At 39.7% G+C, this 20479-nt stretch overlaps 1 protein-coding gene and 1 pseudogene across 4 annotated transcripts; both read right to left on the bottom strand.

Moving 5' to 3' along the window:
• Positions 1-2448: 2448 nt before the first annotated feature.
• On the bottom strand, positions 2449-9190 carry LOC120548940 (annotated as a pseudogene).
• An 85-nt stretch (positions 9191-9275) lies between these two features.
• On the bottom strand, positions 9276-18876 carry mocs1 (molybdenum cofactor synthesis 1). 4 transcript variants are annotated; one of them, XM_039786805.1, is made up of 11 exons: positions 18582-18876; positions 17312-17423; positions 16223-16390; positions 14534-14698; positions 13609-13670; positions 12503-12614; positions 11129-11241; positions 10610-10720; positions 10120-10240; positions 9955-10002; positions 9276-9757 (listed from the first exon to the last, which is right to left on the bottom strand). In XM_039786805.1, exons 1-11 carry the CDS (start codon positions 18789-18791, stop codon positions 9279-9281), a joined length of 1701 nt encoding a protein of 566 aa, XP_039642739.1. In that variant the 5' UTR covers positions 18792-18876; the 3' UTR covers positions 9276-9278. The 4 variants fall into 4 exon arrangements, with proteins under 4 accessions (XP_039642739.1, XP_039642740.1, XP_039642742.1 ...); XM_039786806.1 differs by having other exon boundaries at positions 9276-9754; XM_039786808.1 differs by having other exon boundaries at positions 9616-9754; positions 9940-10002.
• Positions 18877-20479: the final 1603 nt, after the last annotated feature.

Genomic DNA, 20479 nt, shown 5'->3' with positions numbered 1-20479 from the left:
TGCATGCACATACACTCCCCATATTCACACATAATTTATTGTTGCAGCCATTCATTTAAAATAAAACTGTTGTTGTGGCATATCACTTGACTACCCTTAGTTTTTGTTAATTTTGTCTACCTGTTACAACCTACCCCAGTATGTGTTACGACCTACCCCAGTAGTGGGGTATGTTGTAACAAAGGACCACCTTGTATTTGTCATCATCTCACAAAGTCTGTGATATAGTTGAAGAAATTTAAATTGTTGCCATTTGTAGTAGACAAATGTGGGTACTTTGCCTAAAAGTTTCAGACGTGTAGCTAAAATAAAAAGGTAGTTTTAGGTGCTGAAGAAAAAAGTGTTACAACTGTACCCGGTCTCCCAATAAGCAATACATCGGTTTGTCGGAGACTAGGGGCCTTTTTACAGTCGAGCTTGCGCACGCCAATGTGACATCAAAATGACGTTGATCTCGCTGGCGCACCAGGATTTTGAGTGCGCGTCCACTCACCTTGTATTAGATTATTAGCATTATCTGGTGCAGTGGTATATAGTGTTATATACATATACTGATAACAAATGTATCATGAATATTATCAACATTAGTTCGAAAATGTGTATTAATAACAATTATTGACAGTACTGATAAGTATAAAGATGATAAAATATATCCTTCAAGAGTGATGTGTTGTAGTTCCTACTGTGACCACTGGAGGGCAGTCAGGTGACCTCAAGACCCAATAACCTACATCACTGTCGGTTCACTGGACCTTTGGAAGAAAACATGGAAAAAAGAAAGTGGTGTTTCTAGTTGGCTATTCTGTCCTTCATCCCTACAAGTATTAATACCTACAAGAACAAAATTGATAGCAACCATATTCTGTATACAGTACTTAATAATGGCAATGCATCACAATATAATGAAAAAAACGTCATTATACTGCTTTATATAAAATGATATAATATTCCTTTCTGTATTTAAAAGATAAAGGGGCATGTTTTGACTAATGTGCTTTTTCATATATCTGCATTTATTAGAGTAAATGATTAGGGATGTAACGATGCATTGTGAACCAGTTAAAAATCGATACAAATGTGTAAAGATTACAATCGGTTGAGATAAAACAGAAATTGTGATGCAAGTTTTAAACGGCCCAGGGTGTAATAATCTACTATTGATTTCACTTGTTTGACTTCAAACGTCATTACATTTTCTTTTCAGTTTATTTATCTGAAGAGATGTATTCTTTTCTTTTCTATTTATTTATTCACTTTGATGTAGGATTTGTATTAATAATAATAATAATAATAACTTTATTTGTATAGCACATTTTAAAACAACAGCTTACAAAGTGCTTTAACAGAAGAAACAAAAGAAGAAAAAAAACAAATATACACAGCACATCAGTACACATAACTATACATACGGGCAGCTCTTAAGGACAGGAAGGAGAAAAAAAAAGACAATTCACAAGTAGATCAGTAGACAGACAGTAAGTGGCGATGAACAGAGAAAAGGCAAATGGATAATAGTGATAAAAAGATAAAAAGACAGCATCACATCAGAATCATCTTTATTGGCCAGGTTTGCGTAAACAAACAAGGAATTTGACAACGGTTAATCTTTGCTCTCAAAGTACAACACTCACTTAACATATAAAGAATAAAAACAGAAAGGACAGTAAGAAATATAAAAAATACATACTGTTAAGTATACAGTATAACACTACATAAAAGCAAATCTATAAAAATGTGTTTTAAGAAGTGACTAAAAAGAAGTCACGGATTCAGCGAGCCTTATCTCCTCAGGCAGGTCGTTCCAAAGCCGAGGCGTCCTGATCACCTCTGGTTACAAGGGCATCTCCAAGATATAGTCGGGGGCCAGACCGTGACGAGCCTTAGAAGTGATCAGTAAAATCTTAAAATTAATTTTTATAAAAAATGTTATATTAAAAAAGATTTAAAAACCTTAACTGAAAGAGAGATGGAGCAGGGACCCCCTATTGTATAAAATGAACTTGCATATTAAACTGGGCCTAAAATAACATGTAGGGTGGCCTAAAGCCTTTATTCATACCTTTTTAGTGCATAGAATACTAAGCTATTAACATAATTGTCAGCATGATTTTATAAATCATCTTTTAATGTTACACATACATGTGGCCCAGTGAATCCTTAGGATGAACTGGATCTGGGGATGGATATCTTAGTGACTACTTTACCTATAGGCCAGTAAGCCTATCATCAGTGGGGATTTATATTTGCTAATAATGTGTTAGATTCATGTTAAGACATTTACTTTTTTTTTTTTAAACTTTCAAAAATGAACAATAATTTTGAGGCCCCCTGCAGTGACTCTGAGAACCCCCTTGGGGCCCCATACCCCCTGTTGAAGATCTCTGCTCTAGAGTGATCAGCTGCAAACATATGATAAATGTTTGCTAAAATGTTCAGTTAGAATATAAGATTATGATTTGTTTGGAGTACAGTGTAATCTACTGAGAAATATTTCAAAAGCACTGCAGTTTTAAATGTGCCATTAAATGCCATTGCCATTCACTTTACATTATCACACTGAGGTGTTCAAATCCAGGGCCCTTTTAAACACTCTTTGAGCATCCTCAGCAAGCATGTCGAGGATGGTTTTGAGAATGATATAGGTGGAGATAAAAGAGAGGGTCTTTGCTGCTGGGATTTCAAGTATTGGAATGAATCTGGACCCTTCCTCTGCTGCCATTAATGCTGCTGTGCCTGCTAATTGACCAATCACCTTCAAGATAAGATTTGAGGTTATTTCTGTTGCAGCCAGTGGTGAAATAATGATGTCAGTCAGATCATTGAATGGCACATTTGTCCTATCAGAGAGTCTCTTCAGTGACGGGATATCAAGACCAAACCCCAGGACGTATTCTTTGACAACACAAACCAACAAGCTGGCATCAACAGTAATAGAAACCCCCGGAACTGGTTCAGCTCCTACAGCTGCACTCAGTGTAGCCCAGTATTTGATTTTATTATGGAAAGCTTGTTGATGACCTCCGGGCTGATATTGGGCATGGCAGAAAGCAGAGCATTCCTCTTGTGTTCAGGAAGTTGTCTCTCTAAGGTTTCCCCTAAGAGAGCGAAGTCATACAGCTGGAGATCAAAGTTGGACACCAGGAAGACTTGGGGGGAGACCACACCTGCTTTTTCAAGACCTGTGTCACAAACAGGAAAAATGATATAATGGTCTCATGTCTTTTTCACCAGTCCTTGTGCAACGTCGTAGCAAAGGGCAGCAGGTCGGATTCAGACCCTGTGCTGCTGCAGGACTCGGCCTACATGGGGCAAATACTCTTTCTGGGTGAGCTTGAGGCCGCCCATCAAACGTCGTTTTTTTAGCATTTTTTTTTGAAATAATAATTTCTTCAGTTCAGGGTCCCTGCGCCTTTTGGGGCCCGGGCTCTAAATATCAGTCTGTTCTATGAGGCTACATGATAAATTCAAGGGATAACAGCAGATTTTCTGTGCAGGCCGATTTGTCCCAGTAATTTAACAGTCTGAAATCTCTGTCCAAAGAAATCTGGACTGTCCAATAATGGCTCCTCCTCTTCACCACCTCCACCCCACCATTCAGCAAGAAGAGGAACGTTACCATCAAGAAGTAGGGCTTTGCATCTGGTTTGTGAAGTTACCAAGTGCACCATTATTTCAGGTTGCCAGGTAGCTTTGCTGTTTAACATTATACTGAAAGTTGTCTGACTGAAATCAATATTATCAATGTAATATCAATAAAAGATAACGGAGTTGGAGTTGGACAAACACAATGACTCACATAAGCACTGAAGTCAAAACAAACACATACAGTAGTTCTTTACTATTTGGGCTTTTTGTGAATCATGCTATCGCTCCTCTAAAAAAATTTACTCACTAGAGGAGAGTGCAATATTCCCAATCACAAAACTTCATTTGGGAAATCATCCTTTTCTTTTGTGGCCATAAGTCAGTGGAATAATCTCCCCACACATCTTATTACATGTACAAATCCTCAAACCTTTTCGAGTTTGACAAAAGCATGGTTACTGTCACAACAAAATTGCACACATTTATGAGGTGTGTGTGTGTGTGTGTGTGTGTGTGTGTGTGTGTGTGTGTGTGTGTGTGTGTGTTGGGAGATAGGATTTTGAGTGCATAGCTTTGTTGGGGTGGGGGGGGGTTGGTTTTAGGAAGGGGGAACAATTGAGCACATGATAGTTTTTAATTGTGTGACTGTGGTTGTAAAATCGTATATTTTAATGTTTTGTATTTCACTTGCATGGCATTTTTATTGTGTTATAACCTGTTAAGGGACTACGGGCGGAAAATAGCACTTGTACTACAACCTGGCACAATGCATCTCTCCTTGTTGCTTCTTTCCTCATCTTGTAAGTTATGGTCTATCTTTGAGCAAACAAAGTAGAACTTTTTCCCCATCTTCTGAATCTCCTTAGCGAGCATCACATCATTTTCTCTGAAGCGAGTGTCTGAGATGATGATGAAGAAGTCAAATCTTTTAAATTTAACAAGCTCCAGGTACTTTTTAGCTGGAAAATTGGTGGTACCAATACCAGGAAGATCCCATAGATATACATTGGGATAGTTTGGATGGGAGTATGGTGTACCCTCTGAGCTGGTTTCCACACAACCAGTAGGGGCGGCTCCCACATCTCTGTCCATGCCTCTGAAGGCATTAACAAAGGTGGATTTACCAGAGCCCGTCTCTCCTGTGACAGCAATATTTAGTGGAATATTTTTCTCCAAATCCCACTTCTCAAAAGGAGAATTTAGTTCCTGACAAAATGTATTGTTGCAGTTGCTTGAACAGGATATCTAAGATCCTGTGCAGACTTGTTGCAGAATTTGATGCATAACTACAGTGCCTTGCAAAAGTATTCACCCCCCCTTGGCATTTTTCGTGTTTTGTTGCCTCACAACCTACAATCAACATGGATTGTTTGAGGATTTGCATCATTTAATTTACAGAACATGCCCACAATGTCATAGCCTCAAATCACGCACAGAGTGGTATAGGTTTTGCTCAAGAATATCCCTGTATTTGGCACCATCCATCTTTCCCTCAACTCTGACCAGTTTCCCAGTCCCGGCTGCTGAAAAACATCCCCACAGCATGATGCTGCCACCGCCATGTTTCACTGTGGGGATGCTGTTCTTTGGGTGATGTGATGTGTTGGATTTGCGCCAGACATAGCGTTTTCTTTGATGGCCGAAAAGTTCAATTTTAGTCTCATCAGACCAGAGCACCTTCCTCCATACATTTTGGGAGTCTCCCACATGCCTTTTCGCAAACTCAAAACGTGCCATTTTGTTTTTTGCTGAAAGTAATGGCTTTCTTCTGGCCATAAAGCCCAACTCTATGGAGCGTACAGCTTGTCGTCCTGTTACCTTAGGTCTCTGTGCTGCTTGTGTGATTAATGCCCTCCTTGCCCGGTCCGTGAGTTTTGGTGGGCGGCCGTCTCTTGGCAGGTTTGCTGTTGTGCCATGTTCTTTCCATTTGGTGCTCCTGGGGATCATCAAATATTTGGATATTTTTTTATAACCTAACCCTGACTTGTACTTCTCAACAACATTGTCCCTTACTTGTTTGGAGAGTTCCTTGGTCTTCATGGCAGTGTTTGGTTAGTGGTGCCTCTTGCTTAGGTGTTGCAGCCTCTGGGGCCTTTCAAAAAAGGTGTGTATATGTAATGACAGATCATGTGACACTTAGATTGCACACAGATGGACATCATTTCACTAATTATGTGACTTCTGAAGGTAATTGGTTGCACCAGAGCTTTTTATGGGCTTCATAACAAAGGGGGTGAATACATACGCACATGCCAATTTTCTTTCTAAAAAAAATAGTTTTATGTATATATTTTTCTCATTTCACTTCACCAACTTAGACTATTGTGTTCTGATCCATCACATACAATTCAGATTAAAAAAACATTGAACTAAAGACTGTAATGTAACAAAATAGGTAAAAACCAAGGGGGGGGGGGGTGAATACTTTTTCAAGGCACTGTATATGTTCAGTCAAATAAAATATTCTTGTTGAGTCTTGTTACAGGAGGAGGATGCAACAGACGGACCAGTTTGTTACTTCTCCAAGAAGTTTGATAAGTACCTACTATTCAGCGATAGAGAAGGAAGCGCTGTAATAGCACTATAATCAGTGCCTTCCGGTTTCACCTTGGCCCAGTGCTCCAAGATTATAAATCTAGGCTCCGCTACTCATTCTTCATTCTCTCTCTCTCTCTGTCTCTCTCTCTCCCCAACAGGCACCCTCCCTCCATCTGTGGTGATGTGGCATCTTTGGTTAACCTTGGTTCTCTTTTGCTCATATTGTACACTCTCCAGCATGCAAACATGCCACATTGTCATACAGCTACCCCCTTCATTACTGATCAGACTGGTACTACTTCTCAGCTGGAAATCTGGGGGTGCCATTACCAGGACGATCCCATAGTGTAACAGTATGGGCAGCTCCCTCATCCATGTTGTCTATGCCTCTGAAGGCATTAACAAAGGTGGATTAACCAGAACCAGACTCTCCTGTGATGCCAACATTTAGTAGAATATTTTTCTGAACAGAAAACCCCCCCCTTTGTGACTGGTAAGCTCACAACTACAAGGGCATATTTCTGAAAAAATTGGTGTTGTAAACTTAGCTCTGGAAGAAAAGTCTGCTATATGAGTGCAACTTTGTACATTTGCAATATTCAAAATATAGATTCACCCTTTAATGAAAATGTGTTGGGGAAACACTCTAAAAAGAAGTGCTGCAGTTGTGGAGAATTCAAATACAAAATACTGTTTGCAGATATTTTAATTTCTTTCAGCCTATCAAAACATTATCAAGGACATCAAAACTTATTTCAATCTTGCAAAACCTTTTTTAATTAGTTTTCAAGCTTTCAAACTGAGTTTTAAGTTTTTATCACTTTTGAATTGTGGTAGTTATTTACAATAGCAGGGTCCAGGCCTCTGTGCTGTTGATTGTTGGGCTGGTTTGAGGACTTTTACGGATTATTCTCCTGCTGCTGTTTCTGTATCGCTACAGAAAGTCAAACAGTGACATCTTTTCTTTCTGGTAATAGATTGATTCTGGTGTGATTACATGTAATGTAGTAACAATAGAACAATATGCAATATGAAACCATGTAAGAGTAAATGGATTTTTTTGTGCTTTCAGTTCTCCAAAGATCAGATCAGAGAGGATCATACCTACAGGAAATACTGACTAAATGATTGTGACATGCAATACATGGAGGCTGCATCAGTTGGCATTTCATCAGGCACTTTAATCATATAAAGAATGAAATATTTTCAAACAATTATACATTTTGAGCTACTCAAATCAATAAACACAATCAAGTTCATTGTAGGGGAAAAGCATCAAAACTTAACTAGTGTAATTAGTTATTGGTGTTATTAGCCAGTATATGAATGGTAGATATTAAGGCCAGTTACACACTGGACGCATCACGCGAGCGTGTCAGCCGCGTGGCGACCGCCTATTTTTCACGCGAGACGCGAGCGTGTTGGAAGCGTTTCCAGGCAAAATAGAATAGGAAAATATGTTTATGTCATTTAGACACAAATACATATTAACAAATGATATGTTAATGTTTGAAAGCCTCTAGGTTTTGATATAAATGCAGATAGATCTATATGAACGTAATTATTTTTTTAAATTGATTTTCTAATATTGCACCTGTCAATACAGAACGAAATATTCTGTAGCCTATTTTGCCGTCAATACTGCCGACGTTGTCTTTGCTGTAATCAGATCAGTATATATTTATGTTTAACATGGTATTTCATTTTATCAATGTGAAACATCCATGTGTCCAGACAAGGCTAGCAGCAGCAGCGTGGCGTCAGACACGTTTCTGGTGTGTAAAGGCAGACAAAATCCACGCAGCTGACACGCAACAGAAACGCCACGCTCACGCCACGCCTGCAGTGTGTAACCGGCCTTAGAGAAAAAGCTTAAAAAAACTCTTGTCTTACTGCCATCATCTACTGTAATGTGACATGAGTACAAATATCCAGTGTTTCAACTATACTACAGTGGGTATAAGGAAAAGAATAAAGACTCTAAAGAAATCCAGTAAACTTGGGAGTAAATTGGTTACCCATTACTTTTTCCAGACAAAATGATGAAAGCAATATTTCTGAGAAGAGTTGCAACTGAATTAACCCCAAATCTCAATTGTAAACACATTCTTAGTGCTGTTAGTTATGGCAATGCAAAGCAGGCTAGTAGAGGAACAGATAGAGTCTGTGATCTTTCAGTTAGACGTGATGTCTACCAGCAGACAGACTGGGGAAAGACACCAAGACACACAACACGTACACTCTTTGCACCTGGGCTTCATTCTGAATAAAATTAACTTCAAAGTTGATGTAGGCTAATAAAAGAGAAATACATTCAATGTGACTAGTGTTGAGGCTGCTCTCTGTTTGTTCTCCCAGCAAGGCTTCTGAATCTAACACTTGAGTGCCCTCTAGTGACACATCTGTTGGTGTTCTTATGTCAGATACTTATTACAGGAACTAAACATGAGCATGACACTGAAATTATTAGCAAAACACTGCTACATTTAAGTTAACATTAACACTGTTTAAATAACATGATTCATATTGTGACAGATGACAGATCAAGTAATTAACTCTGGTAATTCAGTCACTGGAGTAGGCAATCACGTAGCAGAGGTGGGCAGGGTGGGGGTTAATCCCTAAGTGTGGAAGTGCATGATGAGAGTATATTTCAAATTATTCTGATGGTACACATTTTAAGTTTGTAGAAAAATATGACAATTGAAAATGCAGTCTTCATGATACAATGAATTAGTTCTCGGATTTCCTGTGTTGGATTTATCGGTGGGGAAGAAGGTCATGGATGACGATGAAAGTCCCTCTTCCCGCCTGTCTTACTGACCAGTTTCACATCTGTAATGATGATGTCATGACTCACTGCCTTACACATGTCATAGATGGTCAGCGCAGCGACGGAAACGGCTGTCAACACCTCCATCTCGACTCCTGTCCTGCCCGTGGTGCGACACGTTGCCGTGACGACCGCGGCGTTCCGCAGCTCATCGAGGTCAAAGGTGACGGAGGCCTGGTCTAGAGGGAGCGGGTGGCAGAGCGGGATGAGGGTCGAGGTCTGCTTGGAAGCCATGATGCCGGCCAACTGCGCCACGGCCAAGGCGTCGCCCTTGGCCAGCTGGTTATCCCGAACATCTGAGTGTCAGACGCCATGGCATTCATTAGTAGTGTGCAAAAATAGGCGTTCCTGGGGTCCTGAGTAAGTGGCTCTTCAAAGCATTATGACCCCTGGCTTGTGCGTACCTGAGATGGCCTTCATTAATGTAGCTCGTAACAGTGGTGCATGCAGTAAAACTTGCAGCTTTACCATTACCAAACTCAGAGGAGGGAAGGGGGGCTGCTCTGCGGAGGCTGTCCATCGCGTTAGGTTTTTCTTCGTTGATTTGTGAGCTAATATGGGTACCCCCACTTATTAAGGTTCTAGAGCAGCAAACATGGGCCGCCTGTGTTGAAGTAGTGCAGTCTGGAAGGCACAGAAACCCCTCTCTGTTCAGGTGTGTCCTGCTGCCTGAGCGGGACATGTGAGGAGCTGCTGTTGGAGAGAGGAACGTGTCGTTTGTAAGACGGGAAACATTGGGGGAAGCTCTCTGGCTGTCTTGTGCCTTTGACAGAGACAAAAGCCTTTGGGATGCGGTGCCTTCTGGGAAAAAAAAAAAAGACAACATTAATCAAGTTATTAGTTCAAATGTAAATGCATCTTGGAGCTGCATATTTAACTGTAAGTAATAAATAAATGGAAAACATATGGTGGAACAGCCCAAGATGATCATAACATCACAAATAAATGATGACGGGGTGGGGGGGAAGAGATTTTGTACGTACAGCCATGTCACCCACCAATGAGGATCATAGGCCTGTTCTTCATCTGGGAGATACTGAACATGCCTGAGGAGACAAACAGGAAGAGATTATATTCCAGTAGAACAAATGGTCCTCAATAATCTAGAGTATACCCCACAAATGGTGCGTTGCATATAAACTAACTGAACACTAACTGTCTACCTGCGTGTTGTTTCTTCTTCCTGCCGACAGCAGCTCCAATGATTTGCAGTAGCTCCTCATTTGACGCCCCGGAGCGCAAGACATCTCTCAGAGACACCTCGGAGTTCCCAAACAGACACACCTGAGAGAAGACAGACAGGAGGAAGTGTAGGTAAGACATTCAAAATAAAAATCATGCAATGTTCCAAACCAAAGAAAGGATGAGATTATGAATGGCTAATATGCAAATCTATGAGTGCACATACACACGTTGATGGTGTTTTAAGCCCCCAACGTCTCCTTCCAGGCAGTGCTGCAACCGTTGACTTCAAGGCACCTAACCTTAACCTTAACCATAACCATTACCACTGCCTAATCCTAGTGCCTTTGAGACGTTGGGGGCTTAAAACACTGTTAAACGATACACACATTAAGTGTGCGCTACATTAACATAAAAACAGACCCAATTAACAGCTCCTTGAAGCCCAACAAAGAACAACTGACGCTTTACCTTGAGGCTGCCATCTGCAGTGATACGTAAACGGTTGCAGGAGCCACAGAAATGGTCAGACATGGAGGTGATGAAGCCCACCTGACCTTTGAAGCCTGGCACTTTAAACGTCTGTCAAAGACAGAGAAGAGCGTCAAACAATTATGCCTATGAAGATTTCTTTACAAATGGTTTTGAGCATTCAAACTAATGACAAAGAGCTTGATTTGGCTCTTACACCAGGCACTTTATGTTTTCCTCACATCTGGACATGAATAAGATTTGTCAGAACATTGTGAATGTTGATGTTATTTTTTTGTTAGCCAATCGATCACTCAACTAATAACTATGATTGTGTGTCTGCTAAGATACTACAGTGTATTCTGAAAGGAGTCTGAATGATTTACAAGTGGTTAGAATGATTCAATAATGTGCCAGAGGGAATTAAAATTTTCAAGACAATACTTTAGAGATATTCTGAATATAGCCCATTCACCTCAAAAATTCACCTTCTGACAGCAGCACATCAATAACACTGACCTTGGCAGTTTCTGTTTGTCCAGTTTGAAGCTTTTCCAGGTTGGGCCACTGCTGCCTGATGTGGTCCAGCATCTCCTGGTAACTCACCATCTTCTTGAAGTTCCACTTGTTGCCTACAGAGCGGAGACAAGACAATGAAGGTCAGTGTAAGGTGTAGCATAGTCTCGCTTTGCCAGACCCTCCTACCCTCTTACTGGGTGAGCTACAGGTCGCCCCCAAAAGTTGTTTTAGTCATGCAACAGAAAACTCAGATTGGACAGATAGTCTAGCTAGCAGTCTGGATTTACCCTGCAGAGATCTGAGGAGCAGTTAACCATAGTCCTCATGAATCCACCAGAGTTTAAAATGCCAACACAAAGGAAGCCCAAGGCAACGGATATCCGGCGGATTATTCGGCGGCAACGGAGTAAACCCGGAAATGGAACGTCAAGGATATAGACTAAGTGTAGCATATCACAAACTACGGCATCTTTCAGCTCATAGGCTATTCAACAACCAGGGACTCGTGTGTGGTAGCACATCAGTGAGGTTACTGTAAGCATAACTGAACGGACGCATCTTCAGAGGAAAAGGGGAAGAAAAGGAAAATGCATAAAACCAAGAAATACTGAGTGGAGAAAACATTATATCATTATGAAACCCTGCAATTGTTTTAGTAATATTTTATTGATGTTAATCGATTCTTAAAAGGAGTTACCTAACCACTGTATATTGTGTAATCAATTGGGTTATTTAAAATATGCTCCATCAGCAATGTTAACTTGCATGGCAGCTGGATTTTCGGATACCATGACTAGAGGCTTTAAGTAATGTATCAAGTAATAAATAATGTTCAAAGTAATGTTTGTGTCCAAGCCAACAATCAGTGTCGTGTGAGGAGCTACTGGGGTGGTTGAGGTGTGTGTGCTGGGCTGTACTGTTGATTGAAAACAACAATGGCTGATCCTAAAGACGTTAGCGTAGCCATAGATGCTGCAATAGCATTAGTTACATCGGAACTAGATATTATTACTGTACTTCATTGATAAGAAGAGCAAAAAACGCACTAAAGGCTTTTCACAATGATGGTTCATCCAATCACCTGCAAGGCACTGTTGAAAGTGCCTGCCCTTTTCCAAACAGTTTCCAGTGACGGCTTCTCAGATGGTTCTGCGTAATGTGTAATAAACCATCTGACGCGTCAGGTTAGCAGCAATGAGCAATGTGGGCAGGATTACTATGCATTTCTTCATATTCTGTTAATATTTACATTTTATATATAAATGTCTAAACAATGTCTAAATAGTGTATGAAAAAGACCCAGTAATAGAATCTGACTCTTTGGATAACTTTCCGGACCTGTATAATAAGGCATTGTGGGAAAGGAGCACTCACCATCAAAGGGCATGTATTCGATGAAGCGCACCTCCAGAGGCTTCTTCTCTGTCAGCGCCACAAAATCTAACAGCTCATCCTCGTTGAGTCCTCGCATGACCACGCAGTTAACCTACAGAGGGCAGCACACAACAATAGGCCACTGATTAACTGTGCATTCATGTCCTCAGTTATGTCCCAAATGTAAGAATGCCAAGTTCAGGGCTAAAACCACAAAGTAGCTGGACATTTTAGCGACCACACAGGCATTTGCACAAACAGAATGACTTACTGGAGATGCATGCATCAATATTTAATTGCATAACACAGCCTATAGTTGTTACAAGACTTTGCTAGAATACACATGGCAGGTTGATCCATTACTGGTAATGATGTTGCTTAGGGAAAGAATGTTCAGGACACAGAAATAAATAATGATTCAGATTTTTTAAAGAGCTCCTCCAGAGTGGTGCTGTCTTGTTATCTTTAGGACTTGATAAAGAATGTGAACGTTTAATACAGCAGTAGTAATCGTAGTCTTGAGTTTTCTTACACATCTCAACTATCCCTCAATCAGTCTTTCTCAGTCAGTGGTGTCAAGCTAACCAGTTTAACATCTAAGCCAACATGCCGTCACTCCTAACATGGGATGCCGTCACCGTAAGACTCACACTCTTCCTGTATCATTAGGTCTCAGGATGGGAGCCAGGTTATGTGAGCCTGTTAAGATGTTACAGTAGTTCCTTCATTAGTTTGTTTCTCTTGCCATTCTTTCCATGCACAGTGCAATGGGGAACTGTGGTATGCAGTAATGAGTCACATACAGCAAATCAGGGAGCAGCTCTGTGATTCTCCAACTTATATGGGCAAAGGGTCAGGACATGGATGAAATATTTATTTAAATATTTAATATATACATTATATGTTGCAACACTGTGCTGCCACAACATTTTGACAATTAGAGGAAGGACCAGCCAATATTTTACCTCACTCTAATAACAACTACACTTATCCATACATTTAAAAATTCAAAACTATAATTCACAATTTTTTTTAAAAGAGATACAAAAATATGACATTTTTAACATTTTTAGGTAAAAGCAAGTTTGAAAAGATGAACATAATACCTTGACTGGGTTGTAGCCCATTTCAATGGCCTTATCAATGCCCTCCATGACTTTGTGGAATCCTGGGAAAAAATTAAAATAGAAGTTGATGATGAATGTTTAACCTTAGATACAATAACATTTTGCATTCAACACATTTATCATACCTTTATATCTTTGAATACTGTGCTACAAAGTCAAATCTGAGGTAGAGATGGTGCATGATGGGAGGGAAGTTTTAGGTAAAAATGTATTGAGCGATACGGCACAAGTCGAGTTGAGTGATGCATGTGTCTGAAATGTGGGATGCTTCAGCTTTACAGGTCGTTACAGCATAAGTTCAGCTTCCTCTGTTCACTGTCTCTTAACAGCTAACAAAGTCCATGATTTGCAAAAGAAAGCCAGAGCTTTTTAACAGCAAACTGCCGAGGTCGGACTCATTTGAACAAAACCCAAAATACATGCAGACGTCTAGATTTAGTCGTCTAGAATTCTCATGATTGCAATTAAATGTGTTGGACTTACATCTTTACTAAAGTTACTAAAAGCTAAGAGACAAGATTTCTTTCAGGCGATACCACAGACCTAATGTTTGCTAAACCTTTTAGTTACAAAGAAATCTGCTATTGTGAAAAAAATACTGGCGCAGACAACACTTTTGTCATGTGCCAATACTGCCATCGTTGCTTTTCCTCTTCCTTATTTCCTGACCAAAGTCGGTCCATCTGTTTCTACCTTCCATAAGCCAACCACCCACAGCTCTGCCCTGCTGTCATGTCCACTCCATGTGGGTTTAGAGTGTAGAGGCTCCTTCAGTAACCTACTGGGATTGGCCAAACCAGCTACATATACACAGTATTGAATCTGCCATTCACAACTTGTGGTTTTGAACAGAAGTTCCTTTTAGTCTTGAATCTGACATTTTTGGTGAAATATTTTTCTGTACCTTTCCGCCTGACAATGAACTCAAATTTGGCAGGGACCAGTGAATCCAGGCTGATGTTTATCAGGTCGAGACCAGCATCTTTAAGCTTAGGCAGAAGCCTGGCCAAGTTCATGCCGTTGGTTGTCACAGCAATGGTTTTCAGGCCCTCCAACTTCCTCAGTTCTGCTGTAGAGGGAGAGCAAACATGGAACAAGGAAGCGAAAGAAAGGAGGGAGAGTGAGACACAAAGAGAAGTAAGCTTGCTAATATATGACCCCTTTAGACTGAAGATTAAAAGCAGTAATATGAAAATAGCATATACAAATATGACATATCTGATCTGATGTTTGACCATAACACTGTTTAATTATGATGTAAATTGGGAAGACTTAAAGAGTACTCCACCGTTATATCATTGCACTCCTATAACACTTTCGATGATGGATAGGACAGTTTCAAAGAATCACAAACTGATGACCAGAGATATTGTCTTTATTATTTCATGCGTTCTTCTTCTTTATCAAAATCTGGTGCCTACAATACCAGCAATGCACTACATCCCCTAAAACTGCTAGTGTTGACAGTTATGTTACAGCTTGTAATGCGCTACAGTGACGTAGAGTTCACATACTTGATTGCTTTAAATTGAGTGCTAAAATTGTTTCCCCAAAAACTGCTTTACACACTAATTAAGTCTTTACTAGCTAAGACATTTCTTAAGTCTTATTCATGCAACTCAATTTGGTAAATCGCTACTTTTAAACTAGCTAGTATTTGGGGCTAGTCAAATAGGACTTTACACACAAACTTAAGAAATGAACGCATATGTGGTGCATCCCAATTCAGGTGATGTAATACCACCAGTACATTAGGGGACTGTCTTCACCAAGGATAGAATCACAGAATGTACCTGTAATCTTGAGCTGCATTTTAGCACAGGAGTATATGACAATTTTAAACTAATGTCAGTGAACAACAAAAAGTCTGGTTACTGTTTCCACTCAATGCAAATGATTCGATCAGTGCAGAGGATCCCAGGGTAATGTGAGGTCACAGTGGTGGCTTGTCACATGACACAGAGGTAATTGCTGATCTTTATGGGGCTATTGGCAGCCTATGATTCTCTTTCTACAAAGACATTACCCATTGGTCACACCACATTGCTTGGTTCATCAATGTCATGCTTTAATGTTGCTCACAGTACTGTCAGTGTTAGGCTGAAACTGTTAATCTACAAATCAGGCTTAAAATTAAAAATGATTTTCCATTTCACGAGTATGTCTTTACCTAAAGGGATGCATGGGAAACCTGTTCTCTCTCTCCTCTCTTAGGAAAGCTCTACTGTAGTCTAGTCAACAGGATTAGAACATGAATCATTGATAGCCTTAGATAGCAATCACTGAATAATTTCTCTGAAAAGACTGTCACTATATCCACTAAGTTATACGGTAATAGCGGTATACTGCATGAAACAGTTTGTGTCCGCAACAAGTTGCTTTCAAATGTTGAGACAACTCAAAACTGCTTTTTATATCCTGGCTTTATTGTTCAAAAAAATAAACCGCAATCTTAAGGAATACTGGTCACAGCCGTGCTTCTACATGAATGATTGTGAATTAATGTGACAGAATCACAAAGGACAACACACCTTAACACGCCTGCCAGCTGAAATAACCAGCCCCAATCAACTCTATTGTACTAGTTCCTTACCGATGATATCCAGCACATCAGGTCTGATGAGGGGCTCTCCTCCAGTGAGGCGGATTTTCTCCACCCCCTCCTGGACGAAGAGGCGAGCCAGGGTTAGTACTTCGGAGGTGGACAGCAGTTGGCTCCGTGGTGTAAGCTTCACCCCGTCCTCTGGCATGCAGTACTGACCTGAACGTGAGAAGAAGGTAAAATAGTAACAAGATACCAAAGGCATTTTTATCCTACATTATCACAAGTTCACATATTTTCCAATAAGTGGGGCACTGGTGTGAACTGAGACCTTCAAGGTGAACGTGCTACAGAGGTGGATCTACTTTATACTGTAATATTAAACTAGAGATGTAAATATTAATGTATCCTCAAAAAAACATTTGGTTGATCTTTTTTTCCCCCCTATAGTCACCATTTACCATATACCATCTATACATTTTTAATACAATATATGAAAAATAATTTTGATGCTTCTGCTTTTCTTTCCATTGAAATGATCTCAGGTATCATCAGTGTGTGCCCTTACTCAAGATTATACTGCTATTATTGATGACCAACATGCTAATTACCCTGCCCACTAATAAATATGGTTTCAAATTAATTTGAGCCAATTCCCAAAAATATTTTTAAATATTGTGCGGTACTATGACATACAAGCTGGACCTGTATAACATTTATTTTGTCGACTTTACTTTTTACGCTTTACACTTTCTTGTTGCATCTAAATGGATTATTGGCCATTTAAAACAACTATGTTCAGAACGTCACTCTATTTCCTCTTTGGTAACTAGGTGTCATGATGTTTGGAATGACTGTTCTTCAGATAACAAAAGTTCTGCAGTCTTTTGACGATACATGCTATTGCTAAAGCATCTTTGAATCCCCACCAACTCCAGATGCTACAGCTGACCCTGCCCTCTACAAGGGAGGAGAAATGGTGTTCCCCATCAGTAAGAGTTGTGGTTTTGGTAGTGGTTATAGTGACAGCAGTTATTACTGAATGTGGTTTCTTGTACTGTTGCTGGATAAGCACCAGGGAAAATAATCCAAAGCAGCTAAGGGCATCTTTATCATGGCACAGTGGGGATCTCTACTCACAGCGCAGGTTGCATTTCTCCGTCAGGGACATGCGCAGGTAGCTGTGCCTCCGGCCAAAGTTGTCAGTCAAGAACGCTGAAAAGGGAAGTATGCTCTCCTCTCTTAGCCTCTCCTGGGGATAAAGACAACAGGACATAGCTTCGTGGAGTGGATCTGTCATGTAGAAATAGGTTATAATGATGGTACAGTAGCACTGCGAATATTATTTTGCATCAAACACAACCTTTCTACTGTAACATATTGGTACTTTAATTTCTATATATATGTAGCAGCATATGTGTATGTCTTGTTGGAAAATATTGGTGCCTTAGTCTAAGATTGTATCTATGTCCATAAACCAGAAAACAGTTAAACCATTTTTAGTTTTTGCAAGATATGAAACACCAGGGCCAATTTTTCTGGGGAAAACACAGGGATACATGATAATCCTTAGGCCTACATTTAAATACAAGTATTAACACATCCATATGTCAGTCACACTGAGGAAGTTGCATGTGGCTTTGTAAATGGCTTATGACCTTTGGCTCTCAATCGTGGGCTACGGTTATGTCAGCAGTTATTAGCATAAAAGGCAAGCATTACCAAGCCGTAGGTTGACCACACTAAAGTTTATCAGAGGACCCAGCCAGATACTGAAAATGAATGGATCCCCATTTATTTACGTGTAAAGACCTAGTATATCATTCTAAAGGCCCAATCTCTTTAACAACAGCCATCTTTAGTCATCAGAAAGACCCTTAAAATGCTCTAGAAAATCATTTTCCAAGTTCATTCACCCGGTCACTGATAGTGCCTGCCAGGCAGACAGACAAAACAACTAGCTGAACAATTAACTTCACATTGCAATGGTTGTGTGTTATCTGCCTTAGTGTAAGTTAATAACATCCTGAGGTTAAGAAGAGCTAACATTATGATCCACCATTCAAGAAATATTATATTATTATATATTATTATTTTTACTGATGTAAAAATGCAGTTAGCTGGTTTCCTCCTACAAAACCATGTCACACCACTGTCACAGTCATCAACTTAGTGGTTTATTATTTAGTCCTTAAGAGAGTTAGCTAGTTTAGCCTTCATGGGCGTTAACTGGACAGAGATTGTGGCTGTTAAAAACTTACACAACTTGTCACCTAGCATGCCTTTAGTCATTTAAGTAATAACTTCAGTAACTAGCTAAGCCTGAGATTAGAGACATTCAGTGAAAACCTCAGCAGCGAGTATACGTTGTAGGCCGTGTCTCTTGGAGTCAGCAGAGGTATTAATTTACCTGGCTTGACCTGGTTTTTAGAGATGAGGCGAAGTTGGGAGCAGATGAAGCAGTCGAGTCTCCAAGTTCAAGTTCATTTTCCTTATGCGTAGCACCGGAATAGGGTCGCTGAATGTTCCCGTTTAAGCATTGGACGAAGAGTTTTCTGAAATGTGCTGAACTTCTATGTCTATCAAACAAGCGGTAGCACATGCTAACGTGAGTAGCCATGGTATTATTTCCTCTGAGGTCTTCTCTAGTTGTTTACGGCGCTGCTTGGTGTGTGAGCTCCTCTGCAGTAAAACATGTCAGTTACCCGAGGAGAGTATCAGGGGCGGGGTCACGTCAGCCAATCGTGTCAACATACGCAGGTGCTGGTGCACGCTGGGTAGTGTAGTCCGAGGGGGACACATAACTCTGGTGAAAAGACTGGGGCTGGGTGTAAGTATGGATGTAGTGAGACAATCTGAAGCCTATGTATGGTATGTCATTTTATTCGATAGTAAATGAATAAATAAATATACCTATAAAATACAATTTTAAAAATTAGGTAATAAATATATATAAAAGTGACATATTTGAAATGACTACTTTTAGTGGAGTTTTACATCATTATGCCACATTTATTTATTTCAGGGGACTTTTATTTTATAAGCCCACCCTTATTTATTTCAGGGTAGTTTTATTTCATAAGTCCACATTTATTTTTTTTAAGGGGACTTTCATTTAATAAGTCCAAATGTCTTTATTTTAGGGGACTTTTGTTTCATATTCCCACATTTATTTATTTCAGGGGACTTTCATTTTATTAGCCCACATTTATTTAAGGGATTTATATTTCATAATGCCACTTTTATTTCACTTTTTTTTTATTTCCATACACTAGCAAAGTAGAAATATTCTTCTAGGTGTGTCACTGCTGATCAGGGCAGGGAAATGAGCCATACCGTTACCGATGGTTTCTAACTCACGCATAGAACTTCAGGTATAATACATGTGCTTTTTCCAGAGCCCAGTTTGCACCTTGTACCACTCGCCCACAGGCAAACGTGATGTGATTATATCACTAAGGTCACGTGATAACAAACTGAACCATCTCCTTGACAATTTAGCAAACTCCATGCACAGATAAAGCAGAGCCAACAGATATGGTTGAAACTATTTTCTTGTGCTGAGAATGTTTTGTGAAGCTCCAATGTCCAAGCTCAATGTGATGGCAGGTTTTAAGATTACTACATGAATGAGCATATGCTTATGCAAATATATACATGTTTAATTTTGGCTATATTTTAAACACGATAACTGACAAACAAGAAAGTCACATTTTTACAGTACAGACAAGCAATTCTATTCAACAAAAGCAATCAAAAAAAAAACATTCATCGGGAGAATGTATGGATTATAATACAATGGGCTCCTGCATGGGCACAGACATGTAAATAGCCCCCCTTTCCTACAAACCATAAATGTTTAAATTTAAAACCTAGCAGAAAAATGTCTGATATAATCTAGCTATAGGTTTTATAGCGAGTAGTCTCTGTCTCTGTTTGCAATTTGTAGTGTCTCCGTTAGATGGCAGTACAATCTTGATTTTCTTTTTTGGATTTTACAAGGCACTTAAAAGAGAAACATACAGGCTGCTTTATCTTGTACATAGAACAACAAAAACATGTTGTTACTGTGGTAATCTTTATAATCAGCATAATCAACATATCTCTATACATGATGATAGAAAATGAAAATGTTAGGGTAACAAGAATGTTCTGGCTGTAAAATGCCCGTATGGCAAAACGTTTTTGGCAAATACAACTGCAGTTATTTCATGCTCCTAGAGAATCCAGTCCATATGTGTGAAAAGTACTCTTTCCCAAAGCTATAAATGGATGGAGCACTTCTGTTTCCTGATTATGGATATCAAC

This window comes from Perca fluviatilis, chromosome 20 (genome assembly GCF_010015445.1).
Source record: "Perca fluviatilis chromosome 20, GENO_Pfluv_1.0, whole genome shotgun sequence".
Lineage (NCBI taxonomy): Eukaryota > Metazoa > Chordata > Actinopteri > Perciformes > Percidae > Perca > Perca fluviatilis.
Note: the sequence above shows the minus strand (reverse complement) of the source record. Positions and strands in the feature narration are given on the sequence as shown.